Genomic DNA, 18678 nt, shown 5'->3' with positions numbered 1-18678 from the left:
TTGATGATAATAACTATATTTAAGAAACCAACAATAGTGAAATATTACCTTGACACATTGATTATGGAAGGTATTAATTAAAATACTAAGAGACTTAGAATTCAAATTTATTTGTAATTGATTGATAATAGCTAGTAAGAATTCTAGCATTCAAAGAAATAATTTATTTTTGAATGACTTTGCTGTTTCCACTCTAAAATTGAGCCAATATTGAAAGAATTGAATGTGGGGTGTTTGACAGCACAAAGTAGGAATTGGCTGCTTCAAAGGTAACCTTTTAGGATGAGGGATAAATTTAAGGTGAACTTTTGACTGTAATCATTCACAGTAGGAACTATCTCAAAATCACAGAGTGAAAGGGGACTTCAGCCTAATACAACTCATATTTGAACAAAAATGCTCTCTACAACATACCCAACAAAAGATCATAGAATATTTTCTTTCTTGTCAGAAAATACAATACAAAACTATAGCATGAATTTTCCATTTTCTCCATGATTGTCTTATGAACATCCCATAAATACTATAGTTAACTTGCATCTATAGAGTTCTTGTGATTTCCACAAATAATTGCCTTCCTTAGCATCATCTGAGCTGCTTAAGCATCTGACCACAGATCATGAGTTTACAAACATTTTAACTATTGCCAAAAAGAGTCTTAATTAAAAGTGTATTATTTCCCTTTGTTTAGCTTGTTAAGTGAGTATGCCTATGTGTAGGCTTATAAAGGGAGATGATTTCCTCTTAGTCACTGTACAGGAAATGTATCTTAAACTCACAATCTTTTTAGGAAAGGTATAATGTGGTCAAAGTGGAAGGGTCAAAGAATTCCCATTAATTGATCTTTCTTGAATAAAGAATTTATTAACTTTGAGGAATTTGTAAGATTAGAGAATCTAAACCCCTTATAAATATATTATATAAAAGAGTTTACAAATCATTGAAAAAGAACTGAATATTTTGACTAAGGCATCTTTTAAAATTTTCAAGCAAAAATTAAATTGCTTTTATAGCTATAATAGTTCAAAAAGTTGTGATTCCATGGATCTCTCCATTAACAAAAATCTACATTTTGTCTGTAACTTGTAAGTCAAAAAAATGCTTGAATAATTGAGGATTTGATGGATGATCACAACTAGGATGTTTCCTAGCACTCTTCCTGGCTCTTAGGTCATTGTGCACTTCATCCAAAGCCAATAACACTCGAAAAATACAATTTAAATTTCACTTCTTCCTAGATGCCTTCCTCGACTACCTAGTCAGAAATTACCCTGGATCCCTCAGAACTCCTATAGAACTTTTTGTTAATATCATTAATAGAGATCATAGACTCAGAAAGTGAGAAAGAATCTTAGGAATGAATGAATGAAAAAAGCATCTCTTAAGAATTTCCTATGAGCCATATAGTATGCTAAGTGCTGGGATACAAATAGGAAAATAAAACAGTCTCTATTTTCAAGGAGCTCAGATACTAATTAGGGGAGACAACACGTAGTGGAAGGTTAATCTGAGACAACACAGGCTAATAATATGTAGGTCATATGGCAATGCCTGGGATCTGAAGCCTTGTTGTTGCAGGGTTTATGGAGTAAGGTTCAGTGAGTGGTCTACCATCTTCAAAGATGTTGACTTCTTACTCATCCAATGGATGAGTGGCTATGTCTCCAGGTCATAAAAGAGGGCTTGGGGAACTCAGCTGAAGCAAAGATTGAGGGTTGCCTGGTACAAGGAGAAGGCAAAGGAAAGTTACTATTCTACTAGGAGGGGAAACTTGCAGTGTTTGTCGGAATCAGACTAGAACAGAGGAAGAAAGGGATCTTTGTAGTCTCTTCCTATCGACTGCCCATGGGGACATAAAATCATGTAGTCTAACTCTTTTTTAAAGAGGGAACTCTGGCCCACAGATTTAAAGTTTATTGCCTCCTTTTAGATAACCAATGCCTGAATTGTGCAGAGTTTAGAACCTGGAGTTATTAATTCCAGTATTCTTTCTAATAGACCAAAATGCTGAGGCTGAAACTGTGTATAGTAAAGCACACAATTTATATTTCACTGATAGCCGCATCAATAATTTGAAGCTTATTTGCTATCTGGCATTGCTAATTATTTTTTTTTTACCAAGTTGCATAAGTCTTATTTCCCCAAATTAATTTAAACTTTCTGGAGAGCAGGGACTATTACAAAAATATTTGAATAATTCATTCCTTTGTATTTCCTTTGGTACACATAGCAAGTACTTTCCCTATAGTAGGTATTCAAATATTTATTGAGTGAGGGCTTTGTATTTTTAACAAAGAGGTTAGGTTTTGGCAGCTATATTTATAGCTTTTAAATATATTTATCATAGTTGTAAATTGAGAAGCTGAATATTTTAATTAAATGCAACATTTATCAAGTGCCTACTAGATAGATTTAAACAGATGAAATTGCAGGTCTTGTGAACAGTGGGATTGAACAAGAATCACAGAGGATGAGTGAGCATAGATGGATTTCCATAGTCATCATTGGAGGGAATACCTGCAAAGATATGAGAGAGCAGTTGGAGTAGGTTTGTACAAGGTAGAGGGCTGGGTAGGAACCAAGAAGAATTTATTTTCAAGATCAGAGAATGGTCTCTGGAAAGTGTTAGGGTTCTAAGAGTAGGATGGGTGATACCAAAGTTAATGGCAGGGTTTTAAAAGAAACATTTTAAAGATAATTTTTCCCCATTTACTTCATTTTGTAGACAAAGAAACCAAGAACCAAAGACATTATTTGCTTTGTCCAAGGTCATACAGGTTATTACAGAACCAAGAGTCAAAGCTGAGTCTTCTGATACCAAATCCAGATCTCCACGCAGTATATTGTTAGTAGGAGGTAATTTCAGACAGTTCTAAGTCTGAAGGTCACGAGCCCCTGGGGTGATGGGGCGCCTGTGGGCACACACTTCTGGGTTTCTCATGGGAGAGCAGCTGAGCGTGTAACAGGCGAAAGAGAAAGGAGCGGGTGGAAATGGGCAAGAGGCCATTCTCGGTAAGAAGTCAGCTCCTTACTGGGCCGGGGAGGAGAAAGTCCCAAGTCTTTGCTGTCTTAAAAGTTCGGACATCTCTCCTCGGAATCCCGGAGGAGGCGTGGGGAGGAGGGGGAGGGCACTGGGGAGAATTCCACAGCTGCTACCCATCTGGGCTGAGGACGCGGAGCCCGGGCTAGAGATGCAGCTGACACACCTGTCCCAAGCCAGACTCGGGAAGGAGGGGCAGGCAGGGATGGTGGACCAGACGAAGTGAGATCCCCCCCCCCTCCCCCGAGTGATGAGGCTTGATAAGGTCAGGGCGATGACGTCCTGATTTCATCATCTCTGGGAGGGGAGGGTGCCCGGGTGGGTAGGAGGGGCGGGGCAGGCGGGAAGGCGGCGCGCGCGGGGGGCGGGGCGGGCAGCGAGGGGGGCGGCTCGCAGCTTCCAGGTGTCTCTCCCCCCGCCGGCGCCGGCGCCGCCCCCCTCCCCCAGCCTCAGCCTCCCGCCCGTTCGGCGTCCAGCCCCGTCGGAGCCGGCTCGGGCTCGGTCTCTCATGAATATTGAGCGGCCCCTGTTGGATTTCCCGAGCTCCATTGCGGAAGCCGAGCCTCGCCATATTGTGCGGCGGCGCTGCCGGCGGCGGCTGGGGCCCTCGCTCGCCTGCGTCTCCCTCCGGCTGCTGCGGCGAGCGGAGCCCGCGGAGGCTCGGGGCGGGCGCCGGTGAGTGAGGGCGGGGGCAGACCCGGGGCCGCCGGCCCGGGAGTGGGGGGAGGGGACATGGCGGCGTGGGCCCCTGCGTCCCTTCGGTCCGGGGCCGGCTCCGGCTTCTGCTCCGGGCCGGGCTGGGGGGGTTTCGGCGGCGGCGGCGGAGAATGCTCATTGTTCCGGCGTTTCCTCCGGTTTGGGGAGGGGGGGAGGAGGCGTGTGTGGAGAGAGGGGTAGGCGAGGCACATTTCGGGGAGAGCAAGCGGTGGGAGAAAGGGGTCGCTACCCTCTCCCCGCCACTTTTCCTCTTCCCTCTTCCTTCTCCCCACTTTCCTCTTCTTCCCCACCCCCTCCCTTTTCTCCTGTTTTCCCCCTATTCTCCGTCTTCGCCGCCTTCTCCCCTTTACCTTCCTTTCCTCCCCACTCCTCTTCTTCTACCCCATTCCCTCCCTTTTCCCCTCCTCCACTCCCCTCCTCCACCCCCCCATCTTTTCCTCTCTCCCTCTCCTCTGTTTCCCCCTCCTCTTCTTCCTTTTCTCTCTCTTGAGCGTCCATCCCCACAAGATTATGACTGGGGAAGGGGCACCGGGGGAGGGGGGAGAGGTTCTGCTCCCAAGCCCCTTCAGTGCTCTTAGCCCACCGAGGTTCTGGTCCTCGAGGCACAACTTGGGGGGGGTATATGTAGATCCTTCCCGCTCCTACACGGAAGAGGGGAGCTTTGAGGGTCTGTGTGTGCGAGAGAGTTGGGGTGATGTTCTTTGTGCTAGTAGCAGCCCCTCCGACTGTGGGGCTGAGTGTTGGGGCTCACTGGGGAGACAGCCTTCTCTGAGGTCTCCTGCCTCCCTCTAAGAATTTTATGTGGAAAGGGAGGGATGTTGATTTCTGAGACCCCCTGGGTCCCCTGGAGTCCAGCCCTGGGCTTCAGGTCTTAACGTCACCGAGGTTGTCAGATTTCTCTTTGATGCTTGAAAGTGTTTTTTCAGGTTCTGTTCGAACTGAATGAATCCACAAAACTTGCCTTTTGGCCACCGAAACCAGACTGCGCCTTTTCCCCTTTGGAAGGAAAAAGAGGAATTTAGGGTCTACCTGGTTCAGCTTTTGATTCCTTCCAAGTTTTAATCATATCAGTTTGTCGTGGAAGGAATAGATTGGAATTCACCCAACCCTATACTTTTGCATTAAGTATAATGCACCTTCTACTAGAACCGTGATTGCCTTTTTAAAATGTGGAGCTCAATTGGAAGTTTTTACAAGACCGGATTGGGAATCGTTCAGTCTTTCCTGATCACTGTCATTAGTTTCTTCCTCTGTGAAACTGAGAGATTAAAACAGATTACCTCACATGCCTTTTTCAATTCTCTGGCCATGGTACGAAGGCAAAGTTAAAGCTTGGGTTTCTAAGGTTTGAACTGAAAATTCTAGGACAAAGATAGATGGTCAAACATCCTAAAGTGTTTTATTAATCCAATTTATTTTTGGTACAGTTTCAAGATAATTTTAGTTTGGAAGGCAAGCCATGTTGCTAAGCAGCCACCCGTATTGATTTATTTCTGAATTCTTATAATATTAATTATGGCACTTAATCATATACCTTTTTGGCATTATACCTTAAACATTTCTTGTGTTTCCAGAATATCTTGTTCTTTACATCACTATTTTATATGTACTTGTTGATTTGTATATAATGGAATTTGAAATGCCACGGTGATTTTCGACCTCTTTATTGAATGACTTTATTGTATTTTGTCTTGCCAGGATTACCAGAATAAATATTAGCTGACAATATAGTCCTTTTAATTTTTCCAAAAGTATTTAATATGCAATAATAATAATAGCTAGCGTTTATATCATGCTTGTAAAGCACTGTATACTTTCAAAGTACTTTACAAATATTTCATTTGATCTTTACAATCCTGGGAAGCAGGTGCTATTCTTTTTCCTTATTTTACAGATGAGGAAACTGAGGCAAACAGGTTAAATCACTTGCCCACGATCACACAGCTAATGTCTGGAGGCCACGTTTTGACTCAGTTGGACCTACTCCCTCTGCAAAGCTCAATTCACTTCTTACATTGTCACTTATGAGTCTCAAAACAACCCTTTGAAGATTAAGTAGTTCTTATTACCACTATTTTGCAGATGAAGCTACTAAGGCCTAGAGAAGTTTTGTTATTTGCCCATACTGTGGATTATATAGTGGTCACAGCACTAGTTTCATTTTTTTTTACTCCATATTCTCTTTATTAGTTTTTATTGAAGCCTTTTATTTTTCAAAACGTATACATGGACAATTCCTCAACATTAGCCCATGCAAAAACCCTGTGTTCCAATTCCCCCACCCCCCCACTTCCACCAAGCCCTCCCCTAGATCACACCACTAGTTTCAAGCAGTTGAAAAGTTTTCAATTTCAGATCTTCCCTACTCCCAAGTCCAGTGCTCTATCCGTCACACCCTAGAGGAATTGGATGGGAATTGATTTTACAGATGATTAGGTGATTGAAGCTTATAATTGTGAATTAGTTTATTCAATTATTAGTATTCATTTATTATGTGAGAGCTAGGAATAATGCCTTGGTGGAGTTTTGTTTTGTTTTGTTTTTTATCCATTACTCATTCTCCAAGACCAGAGATTCCTTTTGATATTTAAGTAAAATCCTTGCTTCTACCAACACTATAAAATTATTATACAACCCTAAAATAGCTTCTAATTCTATAAATTTTGTGCATTTCATATTGCATTTTTTGGTAACTTTTCAAATTTTTTTTAAAGCAAATGTTAATCATTTATCTACGTGTCTGCTCTTTCCAGGGTCCACAACTTTGTGGAAGGCAAATTACAAAACAATTTATTGTCCTTTCTAATAGAAAAGCGTGAACTGTAGGGATATTGCCTTTTTCCCCCCAGTATACTTTGTCTCTCAATTACACATTACTAGTTTTGCAAATATTGGTTTAATATGAGCCATTAATACTTAAAATTTCAAAAATGAGCACCTCCTTGCCTGGCTAAGCCTGTGCTTTGGTGTGTGTGTGTCTATATCCATTTATGTCTGTGTCTTCCTTTGAACTTCTATTTTTTCATTTAAAACATAGAAAAACTTTATTAATGGGTTTTGTGTTTTGCTGCTGACATTTTTAAAACTTGTGGCTAAATTGATTTTTATCACTTTTTGTTAATGGTAGCTTTGTTGTTTTCATTATTTTTTCTCTTCCCTAAAATTTTATTAAGGAAGCATATGTATAGTTAAATCTGTAGAGTTATAGCAGGATAATATTTTTATGCTATTAGAAGGTATGAGTTCCCTAGGTCTTCATTACCATAGGGACATTTAAAACCAGAGATCAGAATAATGAGAGAAATATCAGAAAACTAGTCTTTTGGGGGAGTATAATCTACTTTTCTGGGAGTAGATAATACATTTGTACATTTTCCTTTGGTTCTTACCTTTTCATAACTTCTGTCTTTCAACAATAAAAATATTGAGAAGGCAAATTTAACAGTTTAAAAAATGTGCATAAACAAAGTGAAAAGACAAAAAAAAGGCAGAATAAGCAGCACTTTGAAATAGAAATTGGAGAGAAAAAATATATAGGCAGGTAAAAAGTATACTGGAGAGAACTGTGGAGATAAGCAAATGTATTTTTTTAAATTACTATACTTATCTGTTTAATCAATTCAAGCCTTATGCAAGATTTAATTTTAATTAACTCTTGAAGTGATATTTCTGTGTGAAAGGACATTAAAACTTTTATGTCCATTGCAAAAATAATGTATAGTCATAAAAATGTAAAATGTATGCTTCAAAAATAAAAATAAATTAAAATACTTGTAGCATTATTGAATGAATTTGTAGGATTCAGGAACTGTTCAGTTAACTTAATAAAGACATAATGAAAACCGTTAGGCTCCCATTCAGTGCCTTTTTTATGGAAGTATGGGAGTTTTATTTTTATTTTTTCTATTTAATATGATCAAATTTTGGAAGGATTGGACTGATGCGGTAGAGTACTTTATAAATAGATAACAGGCAGTAAGAAAGGTTTTGTGGTCTTTTTAATTCCTCCCCTTCCCTAGTTTTCCTAGAAAAAATTAAAATAATCATGACTCAAGCAGGGTAAAGTAGTGTTAACATTTTCTAAAGAAAAATAAAAGTTTGTCCACTGCTGTAAAGGTGATTTAAGTTTGATGCAGAACATTCAAATCTATAACTCAAGTGTATTGTCTGTTGTCCCTGAATGATAGTCGGCTTTATAATAACAATTCTAAATTTTTAAACCAAATCTGAACATTCTTTTCAAAAAGCCTCAATTCAGATGGCTGGTGGGTAGGTCCTAAATAAAAGAATCTGCTCTTTTAAATTAAAAAGAGTGGGGGATGGAAGATTTTGCATCTTTGGTTAAAAAGATCCATAGTACCTACCTCCCATTAAGCCTTCTTCTCTTTTAGATAAAATTGCTTTTTAAAGATTGACTTGTTTCATAAGTTCCATTTTTCTTCTCACATTAAACTTTGTTGTTTTGAATTTAGAGTCCTGCCCATATTTTCTTTTTAGTGGGTGCTTTGCAACAACTTGAAACTGAAAGCCTCAAGTTTATTTTGCATATTTAAGGGGCATATGCATGTATATTGGTACCTACTACGCGTCTGCACCTTTATAACCTTTATAACCTCACCACAATCCTGTAATTGTCCACATTTTATAGTTGAGGAAATTGAAGTAAACAGTTAAGTGACTTTCCCAGGGTCACATAGTTATTAAGAATCTTAGGTCTACTTGAAATCTGATCTTTGACTCCAGTCCACTGTACACCAGCGGCCTCACGTGGAATAAAGTGAAGGAGGTGGGGAAACAGGCTCTTTGATATTTTAATTGGAAATAACTTAGTTGTGGTTTAATTCTATTTTATTTTTGATTTTGCTTATATCTACAAAGACAGTAAAAATACATAATAATTTACAGTAAGCTATATGCCTAGGCTATTATATTGAATCTTTTTATCCTTGAAAATTAACTTGAGAAAGCCAACTCCTTTAGGGCCCTCACATCTCACCCCTCAATCTAATTATCTCTGGGGTCTTTTTCCTTCCTCGGATCTCACATGACATTTTGCATGCAGTGTTTTGTTTATAGTTAATAGCCCTACAAGTCATCCTTCTAATGAGCTTTAAGTTGTATGAAAACAAGGACAGTTTTATCTGAAGGGTCTTTGTCAATGTCTGCCAAAATGCAATATCTGTAGCAGGCACTTCATGCTTGTTGATTGAATTATTACAAGATTGAGATTATGTCTGATAGAATTTTGGGAAAAACCAGTAGTTTTAATTGGCCTTTTCCACAGTGAAAATAGTGAGTACCTTTGTCATCCTCTTGAGAAAATCTGTCCACCGTTTCTGTTACCATCCACAAGATGTCATTTTTATGGATTGATGGTAGTGGCTGCTAAGAATGAGAATTGGCCAGGGGTGGGAGATTTGGGGGGGGCGGGTGGTAAGGTGATTATTATGGGCAAGTGGCCTTATTCTTAATTCTGAGATTTATTTTGTTTAAAGTGATAAATTGTTTGCTTTTAATGTTAACAGTAATTCAAAAGCAAGTTTCATTTGTCAGCTTAGGTTAGCATCTGTGTAGCTCATTTCAGTAATTGTTCACTTCAAAAGTCTTAACTATTTTTGACAAGTTAATATTTCTGTTAGGCAAAATATAGACAGCCTGTCAATTGAATTTATTTTTAATTGTATATTTAGAAATATGTATTGGAATATAGGCTATCTATGACAAAAAGGGAGATCTATTAGTTCTTAACTCTTTACCAAGTTAAAACAATAGGTTTTTTAGTTTGTTTTGCAAGACTCTCACCCATCCAATGTGATCATGATTGTTTGAATCGAATATTTCCATGCTTCAAAGGTTATTGTGTGTAATCACACATCTCTTAATAAGAAAATGAGAAAGTTGTCAGACATTCTAAGTTGAGACGTTTTGATGTTGTGCACATACGTAAAACATTCATTGTAATAATGTCCAAGAAATAATGAATAAAGATTTTTTATTCTAAGAGTGGATTACGGGGGCTGGGGGCCGTACTACAAGATTGGGATCCAGAAGCCTTGGACTTCTAAGTCTGCTAATAGAATAACCAATTGTGTGACCTTGATGAAAAATTACTTAATGCTTTGGGTCTCAGTTTCTTTTTTGGGACATAATGATGATCTCTAGATGGTCTTACAGCTCCTTCTAGCTGTATTGATCTATAGTTCTCTTCTGCTTTGCCTTCTAGACAAAACTTTTTTTTAAACCGGTTTAGCAGATGATTTCCTATGAAAGGAATTAAAATATAAAACGGAAATTGTTTTAATTTTGTATAATTAAAAAAAATTATTGTAACATATACAGTTAAGCAAAACAAAATTCCTGTACTGACCCATGTCCTAAAAATGTATGTCTGCACACTTTTGAATGTATTCTCTCTTAGGAGGTGGGTTGCATATTTCATCATAAGTCCTCTAGAATTGTTAATCATTACATTGATCCGAATTCTTAAATGTCTCAAAGTTGTTGGTTTTTACAGTGTTATTACTGAATAAATTGCACTCCTGATTGTGCTCACTTTGCAACAATTCATACAAGTTTGGCCAGTTTCCCCTGAAACTGTTACCTTGATTTTGTGAGAGAGAGAGAGAGAGTGTGAGAGTGTGAGTGTATGTGTGTGTGTGTATACCTATATATCCATTCAGTTGTCCTCTAATTGATGGGCACTCCCTTAATTTTCCATTTTTTGGCACAGAAAAAGTTGCTGGATTTTTGTACATTTTCCTTTGATCTTTTCTAGGCTATAAATTTAGCAGTTCACAGTTGCTTTTCAGAATGACTGGTCCAGTTCACAACTCTACTAGACTTTCCAACTATTTGTCATTTTCCTTTGTCGTCATCTTTGCCAGTCTTGTTAAAGTGAGAGGTGCAGGCTGTGCTGGTGTCCGGCAAACACTACAAGACAGAGCTTGATTTATTGTTTTGTTAAGTGCCTCAGCTTAAGAAAGTGGTGCACAAAATGTAAATAATGAATATTAAACTTAATATGTTGTGGGTACATTTTTTTAAAACTAGAGAACTAATTATTAAATGGTTTACCAAGCTCCCCTGGTCTGAAATGTGGAATCTCAAAGTTAATTTATTGTGTGTCTCTTAATTATCAGTCAAGTAGAGCATTTTTCACGTAGCTAGTGATAACATGGATTTCTTCCTTTTCATAACCTTTAACCGTTTATCAATTGGTGAATGGCTCTTATTCTTATAAATTTGACTCAATTTGTTATCTTGTAGGCAGAAGTAGTTTTGCTTATGTCTTTATATCCCCAGTACCTGTCATTTAGTAGGCAATTAATACTTGCTGTTGAATGACTCCTGATCTCATACTGTCATTGAAGGGAAGGAGTTTATAGACCTTAACTCAATATATAAATCTGAGCCAATTGCTGACATTACTTTCTATATTCATTGCTTATAATTTCATGCAAAAAACCCATGTAAGACTCAATACTAAGTGCATTAGAAGGCACACTATCTCCCCCACATCCATGCTCTTTAAGATACAATGTCCTACTTTCTCCTGGCTCCTACTTCATACCTGCTTAGTAGGATATGACTAAAACAAAAGATGGTTTGGACTCAAGACTACTGAGCTAATGGTGAGGGGTGGGGAAAAGTTTGGTTTTAAAACTATATGACTCTTGGAGTTCAGTTCATTGCTTCTGTTTGCCATTTTCCCCTCAATCTCTGCCACAACTATGCTTTTATATTTTTCTCAAATCACTCTTTAATAATAACCTGCTTATTTTTTTGTCCATTGACCAGAAGGAAAAGAAAGCAGTACTGTACTGACATAAAAGGATACAGACTAGAAGCAAGATAAGCTTCATTGCATCATTTGATTTTAAGCTGGAGAAGACCTTAAAAGTCATTTATTGCCATTTTACATGTATAGAAACTGAGACCTTGAGAGGTGAAATGAATTGCCCCAAATCTCAGAGAAATTAAACTGCAGAGTTGGGATTCAGGTCCTGTGGTGCCAGTTTAAGGGCAATAGACATGGATTTTCATGTTGTACAATATAGAAATTCGTAAACTTGAAACTATTGAAATATGTAAACTATACAAGAATGATTATTGAATTGGATATTATCCTTTATGTATATATTCATTTATTCTTATTATAGCTTATTCTTACTCAGTTTCTTTTTAGAGTCCACATTATAATTAGCCTGTTGTTGATTAATTGGCAACTATAGGGCTGTGTCCCAGAGGAAGCATTGAAAATAAAAGTACAAATGGAGATAGTCCCTGCCCTTAAGGAGTTTGTTTTTGAGGGAGGCAGGGCTGGGGAAGAGATAAAATACACATATTTATAGATACAGAACTAGAAACCATTGCATTTCCAACCATTTCATTTTACAGATAAATTGAGGCACAGAAAAGTTAATTGTCCAGTCATATAGCTAGTAGATGTCAAAGGCAGGATTTGAACCTAAGTCTTCTTGACTCCAGATCTGCAACACAAGCGTGAAGAAGAGAACATAGTCAAGGTGCTGTAGACAACAAGACTAGAGGTACCTAGCTTAGCCATTGGAGGGTTCTCTTTTTCTGTAAAATAGAGATAATAATATTATATGGATCAAAGAGATTATCTCTCTTGTGTGCATATGTGTGCATGCGCTTCAAAGTGCTATTGTCATTAGTGATTCTGAATCTTAATTTCTATCCTGACCAAAACTTTTAAAATTATTTGTGTTTGAGATTGGAGACTAGTTCTAGCGCTTGGTCTTTCTAGAATTTACTAGTAGGGATAATGAAGTGGGTCTGTATTTTAATTAAGCACATGATTACTCCAGTACTAGTATAATTCTATAAATATATAGATGTTTAATACACTTTCAGGTGTTCTTAATCTTTTTTGTGTCAAGGACCCATGTGTCAATCTAGCAAAGTCTTTGGACCACTTTTCAGAAAACTTTTTAAATAATTGAAATAGATGCTAAATTTCAGTTAGAGATTAATAACAATAAAGAATTGAGTTGTCAGCCAAGTTTATAGATCTCCTCAAATCTGTCTGTCAAATACCAAGTTAAGAACTCCTGGCATAGTTGAGTCCATGAAATAAACCAATGGTTACATCTAACTAAATAGTTTGTGATAATGTTTCTCAGAGAATTCTGGTGTCATCACCTCTGTTGGGGAAGAAAAAGGACTGGTGTCTAAAGAGTCTGGTGTTATTAAACAGTGATATCATTGACAGAATTAAAAAAATACAACAAATGTCATTAAAGACAGGTAACGAAGAATGATTAGATTTTATAAAGATAGTATCAGACTAAACTTCAAGCTCAATTTAATTGAGACTACTGCTAAAGACAATAACTTTTTAGACATGTTGCAGATAAGAGGAAGATTAAATAAAATATAGGAATCCTACATATAATTGGACTACTGCCTTTGTCTCTCCTTTCTTCAATATATCTTCCATGTAGCTTTCAAAAGAATCTTCATAAGCTTATGTCTGATTATGTCATTCTTTTCCCTGTTCAAGAATCTTTTAATGGCTTCCTAATTCCCTTAGGATAAAATACAAATTCTTAAGTTTGGCATTTAAAGCCCTTTAGTATCTGCCTGTGGCTTAACTTTTTAGCTTCATTTCACATAACTCTCCCTGCACATATTCTTATGTTTCAGCCAAACTTGCCCAGTTCTTGGTGCCACCCTCCCCCCCCCCCCTTACCTTAGAGTTCTTGCCACTTCTACCCTCAATAATGCCTGAGATGTACTTATGCTAATATTCTCTTCCACATCAAATTAGTGTGCAGTGACTTTATCCCTCTACCTGTGGAATCCCTCCCCAACAAAATATAACCCCTGTACTTAGTGATGTACTCCTTGTATTCCCAGCCCCTATAAATATAATTGACATTTAAATACTTGTTGGATTTGATTGGGCCTTATATTGGGTTAGCAAAGTACTCCATTAGTTCATTTGATTCCTTGTAACAATTCTCTGAAATTAGGGCAGGTATTAACCCTGTTTTACAAATTAGGAAGTTAGCCTGAAAAAGGTTAAGTTATTTGTCCAGAGGAACAGAATTAAAGTATGGATATGAATCCAATTTGTGACTTTAAGTCCAGTCTTCTTTCTACTACATAAATGTGGTGATAACATTAAATTACTGGGGTATGATCTTGTAGTTTTAAATATGTTTAAGACCAAAAGAATCAAATAAAAGAGTTATTTTAAAGTTATTGCATGTCAAAGGACTGGGTTACTTTTGTTACCTCAAGTAAGTCAAGTCACAATTTCTTATTTGTAAAGTGGGCCTGGGATTAGATCATATCTTCTAGAGTTGAATGTAGGATCATATGATCCTAAATACTGACATGATATGTTAGTTGTTTTGTCAGTTTGTTGTTGTTTAATCATTTCTGTTGTATCCAACTCTTCATGACCCCACTTGGAGTTTTCTTGGCAAAAATATGGGATGGTTTGCCATTTTTTCTCCAGCTCATTTTATAGATGAGGAACTGAGGCAAACAGAATTAAGAGTCTTGCCCCAGGTTACCCCAGGGTCACCAAGTTAGTAAGTATCTGAGACTAGATTTGAACTCCAGTCTTCTCAGTGTTCTACTCAGTGTACCATTTACCTGGCTCATACCTTAATTTATTATCATATTTCTAAATGAAAAGAATACAAATTCTTTTAGGAAATTCTAATCTTTTCATAAAAGATGGTAAAATATTTTACCAGGAATTTAAGACTGAATAATATGGGCTACAAATAACTATACCACATGGAATCAAGTAGACATTAAGCACTTTCTGTGTATAAATCAGTGTATTTAGAAATAGTAAAACTTTTGGCTAGAGAGAAATAATGGAATATATACCTTGAAGGGTAGGTCTGGTAGGCTTGCAATGGTAGGTGGTTCTTCTTACCCAGGCATCCCTTTTCATGCACAACTGATCCTCTTCTTTCCCATCTTCTCCTGTACTTTGCCCCATTTATCTTCCCTATTCTTCCTAATTTTCAGTGTCTCCCTGATTTGGGTTTGCTTCCCTACTGTTTATAGACATATGCCAAATCTCCCTCATCCTCAGAAAATCCTCATTTGATCTTCTATTCCTAACATCATCCTGGACTTTCCCTTTTAAGGCTAAAATTATTTTTTTTCCTTAATGGTATTTTATTTTTCCAAATACATGCAGAGATAATGTTCATATTTGCAATAATACAATTTTGCAAAGATGAACATTATCTTTGCATGTATTTACCCCTTTCTTCTTTCCCGCCTCCCCAAGACAGCAAGCAATTTGGTATAGGTTAAATGTGTGCAATTCTTTTAAACATTTTCATATTCATCATGCTGAGCAAAAAAAAAAAAAAAAAAAAAAATCAGATCAAAAGGGGAAAAAAACCACAAGAAAGGAAAAAAAACCCAAGCAAACAAACAAAAGTGGAAATATAGATGCCCTTGAAGTTTTATCTACTATAGATGCTTCTACTTCTTTCTACTTTCTTCTTCCTCTTCATTACTCAGTAGTCTGGCTTCTAACTTCTTTATTCAATTGATAATGATCTCCCCAAGTTATCAATAATTCTTAAATGCCAAACCCAATGACTTTATCTCAACCTTTATACCTCCTGATTTCTCTGCTGCATTTGACACTGCCACTCACCTTCTTTATGGTGTTCTCTTCTCTTTTTGTGTATTGATATTTTTCTCCTCAGGTTCTCCCATCTGTCTGACTTTTCCTTCATCATCTTTTGTGGTCATTTACCCCTAGGTTATGCCTGCTGCCTGATAACCATACAATTTCCACAGGACACTGTCCTGACTTCTTTTCTCTACCATTTCATTTGATGATCTCATCAGGTTTTTTTTTTTTTGTTTTTGTTGTTGTTTTTGTTTTTCCTGAAGGTGGCTTTTCCTCAGGTTACTTTGTTATCTCTGTTTTTACTTGTTTATGTGCTGCCTGCCTCCTTTCTTAGAATTCAAGCTTCTTGAGGTCAGGGACATTTTGTTTTTTTTCTTAGTATCTTCATCACTTAGAATAGTGCCTCTCACACAGTATACACTTAAATGCTTCTGGATTGTTTAATCGGTAATGGCGTTTTATTAAAAATGATCAAGTAAAGCTTTTTGTCTCATAAAGAAAATTCTTTTCTAGTGTCATAATTTTTCTTTTGATAAGCATATTTTTGCAGCTTACTTGGCAGATTGTGACAGTAAATCAAAATATAGTCAATCACTAACTTTTCTCACCAGTTAGCTCTATTCATATGTACTGCTTTTTGTTACATATTATTCATTTTCTCTTCTTTATTTGCTACATATTCAATTGTCATTTACATATGGAGAAGAGCTTATTGAAATTTTTTTCTTAAAAAATTTTGGATGAGTAAAGAATTTTATCTTTTTTATCCAAGTACAAAATAATTTTAAAATTGCTAAAATAAGCAATGAAGAAAAATTGCTTATTCTTTGTTAGAAAAATGAATTGAAGAGTTATATCAGTAACTAGACCTATGAAATTTGAAATTTGAACAATAGCAATGATGACTATAAATTGAGATTAAATTATGTCAGTCAGAAATTACATATACATATGTAATTAGTGATTTGAGATATGTGATAGTTTGTCACCTTTTCTCAGGCTCTTAGCTTTCTTTCAGTTTGTTTAATAAAATTACTTTGTCTTTAAGAGGAATAGCTTTTAAAAATATAAGAAAGAACCATTTTACATATGGCAAATGACTATAAACAAAACATTTTCTATTTTGCTAATGAAGACTGTGTTAAAATAGCATGTATATCCTGTGAAGTTGTCATTTTATTAATTGACTTAAAGAAATTTTAACTTGCTCCTAGAAGTAGATTTATAAAATATGTTCTTTAAATTGGAAAAATGAAAAGTTAGGTGGTTTTGTTTTTTTGGTAGAGATTTATATAAGAACTACAAAATCTCTGCTGATCATTTGATCACATTTGAAGAGAAAAGGAGCAACTTTGGTTTTTAACATTATCATTTCTTTTCCTCATTTGCCTAATTAACAACTACAAAATGAATGCCTTCTTTCTCCCACCTTTTTTAAATTAAAAAAAAAATCTTTATTTTTTAGAGTATACTAAATATTTCTTAGGTAAAAATGTGAATTCTGACATTTAGTGATCTTTTTAACCACATCGTATTTTTTAACTTCTTTAAGGAACTTTGATAAAACTGACTTTTGAAAAGGTTTATCTTTTGTCTTCAGTTGTTTGTATTCAAAAACCCTTTTGTGATATTTTTATCCTTTTCAAATAATTAAACTTTTACTCTTCTCACTTTTATTTTCAGCAATGTCTCAGGCTGTGCAGACTAACGGAACTCAACCTTTAAGCAAAACATGGGAACTAAGTTTATATGAATTGCAGCGGACACCTCAGGTAATACAGAATATGTTAAAATATGATTTGAAACATTGAGATAGATAAGAAATTTGTATAGTTATAAGAAATTACTTAGTTTCTAGAAATGTCTATATAGTTGATGTTTAAAAACCTAAAACTATAGATTAGGTAAATCTATGTGCTATTTCGAAGTTTTTTTGTTTTTGTTTTTTTTTTGATTATGAACTAGAAAATAACATATTGTTGACTTGACCATTGACATTTGCTGTGCCTTGATAACCAAAACCCTTCTGATCATTGATAATGCACTGGTGCCTACTTGTAATGTCATTTTTTCCTGATAAATTTTTTTAGGTAGGAACAATTAATGATGAGTAGGGCATGCTTTTTTGAGATGTATTATTTTGCCACTTTCCCATTTGTCAGGTTTATGTCTTATCAGTAGGTAAAATTTGCATTACTGAAAGCCCTAAAACCATTGAACTTAAAATGACTTTCTTCTCTTCTTTGTACCCTATTTCTCCTACATACAACTATTTTCTGTCTCTGTTCCTTTAGCTTCTGAGTTGAGGTTGTATAAGGTGAAGTAGTTTGCATCAGAGACTTGGATATTTTACTAATCTGTTGTATGATTGTGAACCACTGATTCAAAAGATGTTTAAAACTGGGAAGGCTTATCTAGTCCACTTTCCTCATTTTGCAGAAAAGAGAAATGAAGTCTAATTAATAAGAGAACTGACCCTGTGAACCAAACATATAGGTTCCTAGATATTTATAGCAATCTGTGATTTTAGGAATTTACAAAAGAAATCTGAGTATTTTATTCAAGTTTTCTTTTTTTTCTTTCTTTCTGGTTTTTTTTTTTTTTTTTGGATCTATAGGAAGCAATAACAGATGGCTTGGAAATTGTGGTGTCACCTAGAAGTCTACATAGTGAATTAATGTGCCCAATCTGTTTGGATATGTTGAAGAATACTATGACCACAAAAGAGTGTTTACATCGCTTCTGTGCAGACTGTATCATCACAGCCCTCAGAAGTGGGTATGTTGTGTAGAACTTATATCAAATTGTATGCCATCTGGGGGAGGAAGGAAAGAGAAAATTTGAAGCTAAAAATTATTTTAAAAGAATGTTAAAAATTATTTTTATATGCAATTGAAAAAAATTCAAAATTTAAAGAAAAAAGAGGTATGTTGAACATTCTTTTAGGCTCTTAAATTATGTTTGAACATTGTTGTATAGGAATTAAAAAGCCTTTTTAACTATTGGAAAATATTCTGGTGCCATAAGAATTGATGACATGATAATTTTCATACATAAGAAAAATATACAGTATACGGAAGAATGTTCTTTTTAGAACTAGAAAGGAACATGTTTTCAGGATATGTTTATAATCAGCAATTTTATGTATCTTGAAATGAGAGAAATACTAAAGATTAAGTAATGAGAAGAGTTGATTCTGGTCTGTTATCTTAGAAGAGTATAGATGTAAGATGCATATTTCTTGGAAGGTTGAGAAGAAAGTAAGCCATATTTTTTCTAG

General features: G+C 36.1%; 1 protein-coding gene across 1 annotated transcript in view; it reads left to right on the top strand.

Annotated features, from left to right (window-relative positions):
* The first annotated feature begins 3414 nt into the window (after positions 1-3414).
* RNF2 (ring finger protein 2) overlaps positions 3415-18678 on the top strand; it is a 30339-nt gene continuing 15075 nt past the window's right edge. Inside the window, exons 1-3 of the mRNA XM_051998783.1 lie at positions 3415-3715; positions 17082-17170; positions 18016-18176. Coding sequence (XP_051854743.1) covers positions 17084-17170; positions 18016-18176 — 248 coding nt within the window. The 5' untranslated portion in view covers positions 3415-3715; positions 17082-17083. The remainder of the gene's footprint in view (positions 3716-17081; positions 17171-18015; positions 18177-18678) is intronic.

The sequence above is a fragment of the Antechinus flavipes genome, chromosome 4 (genome assembly GCF_016432865.1).
Source record: "Antechinus flavipes isolate AdamAnt ecotype Samford, QLD, Australia chromosome 4, AdamAnt_v2, whole genome shotgun sequence".
NCBI classification, from domain to species: domain Eukaryota; kingdom Metazoa; phylum Chordata; class Mammalia; order Dasyuromorphia; family Dasyuridae; genus Antechinus; species Antechinus flavipes.
This window is presented reverse-complemented; position numbering and strand designations above follow the sequence as displayed.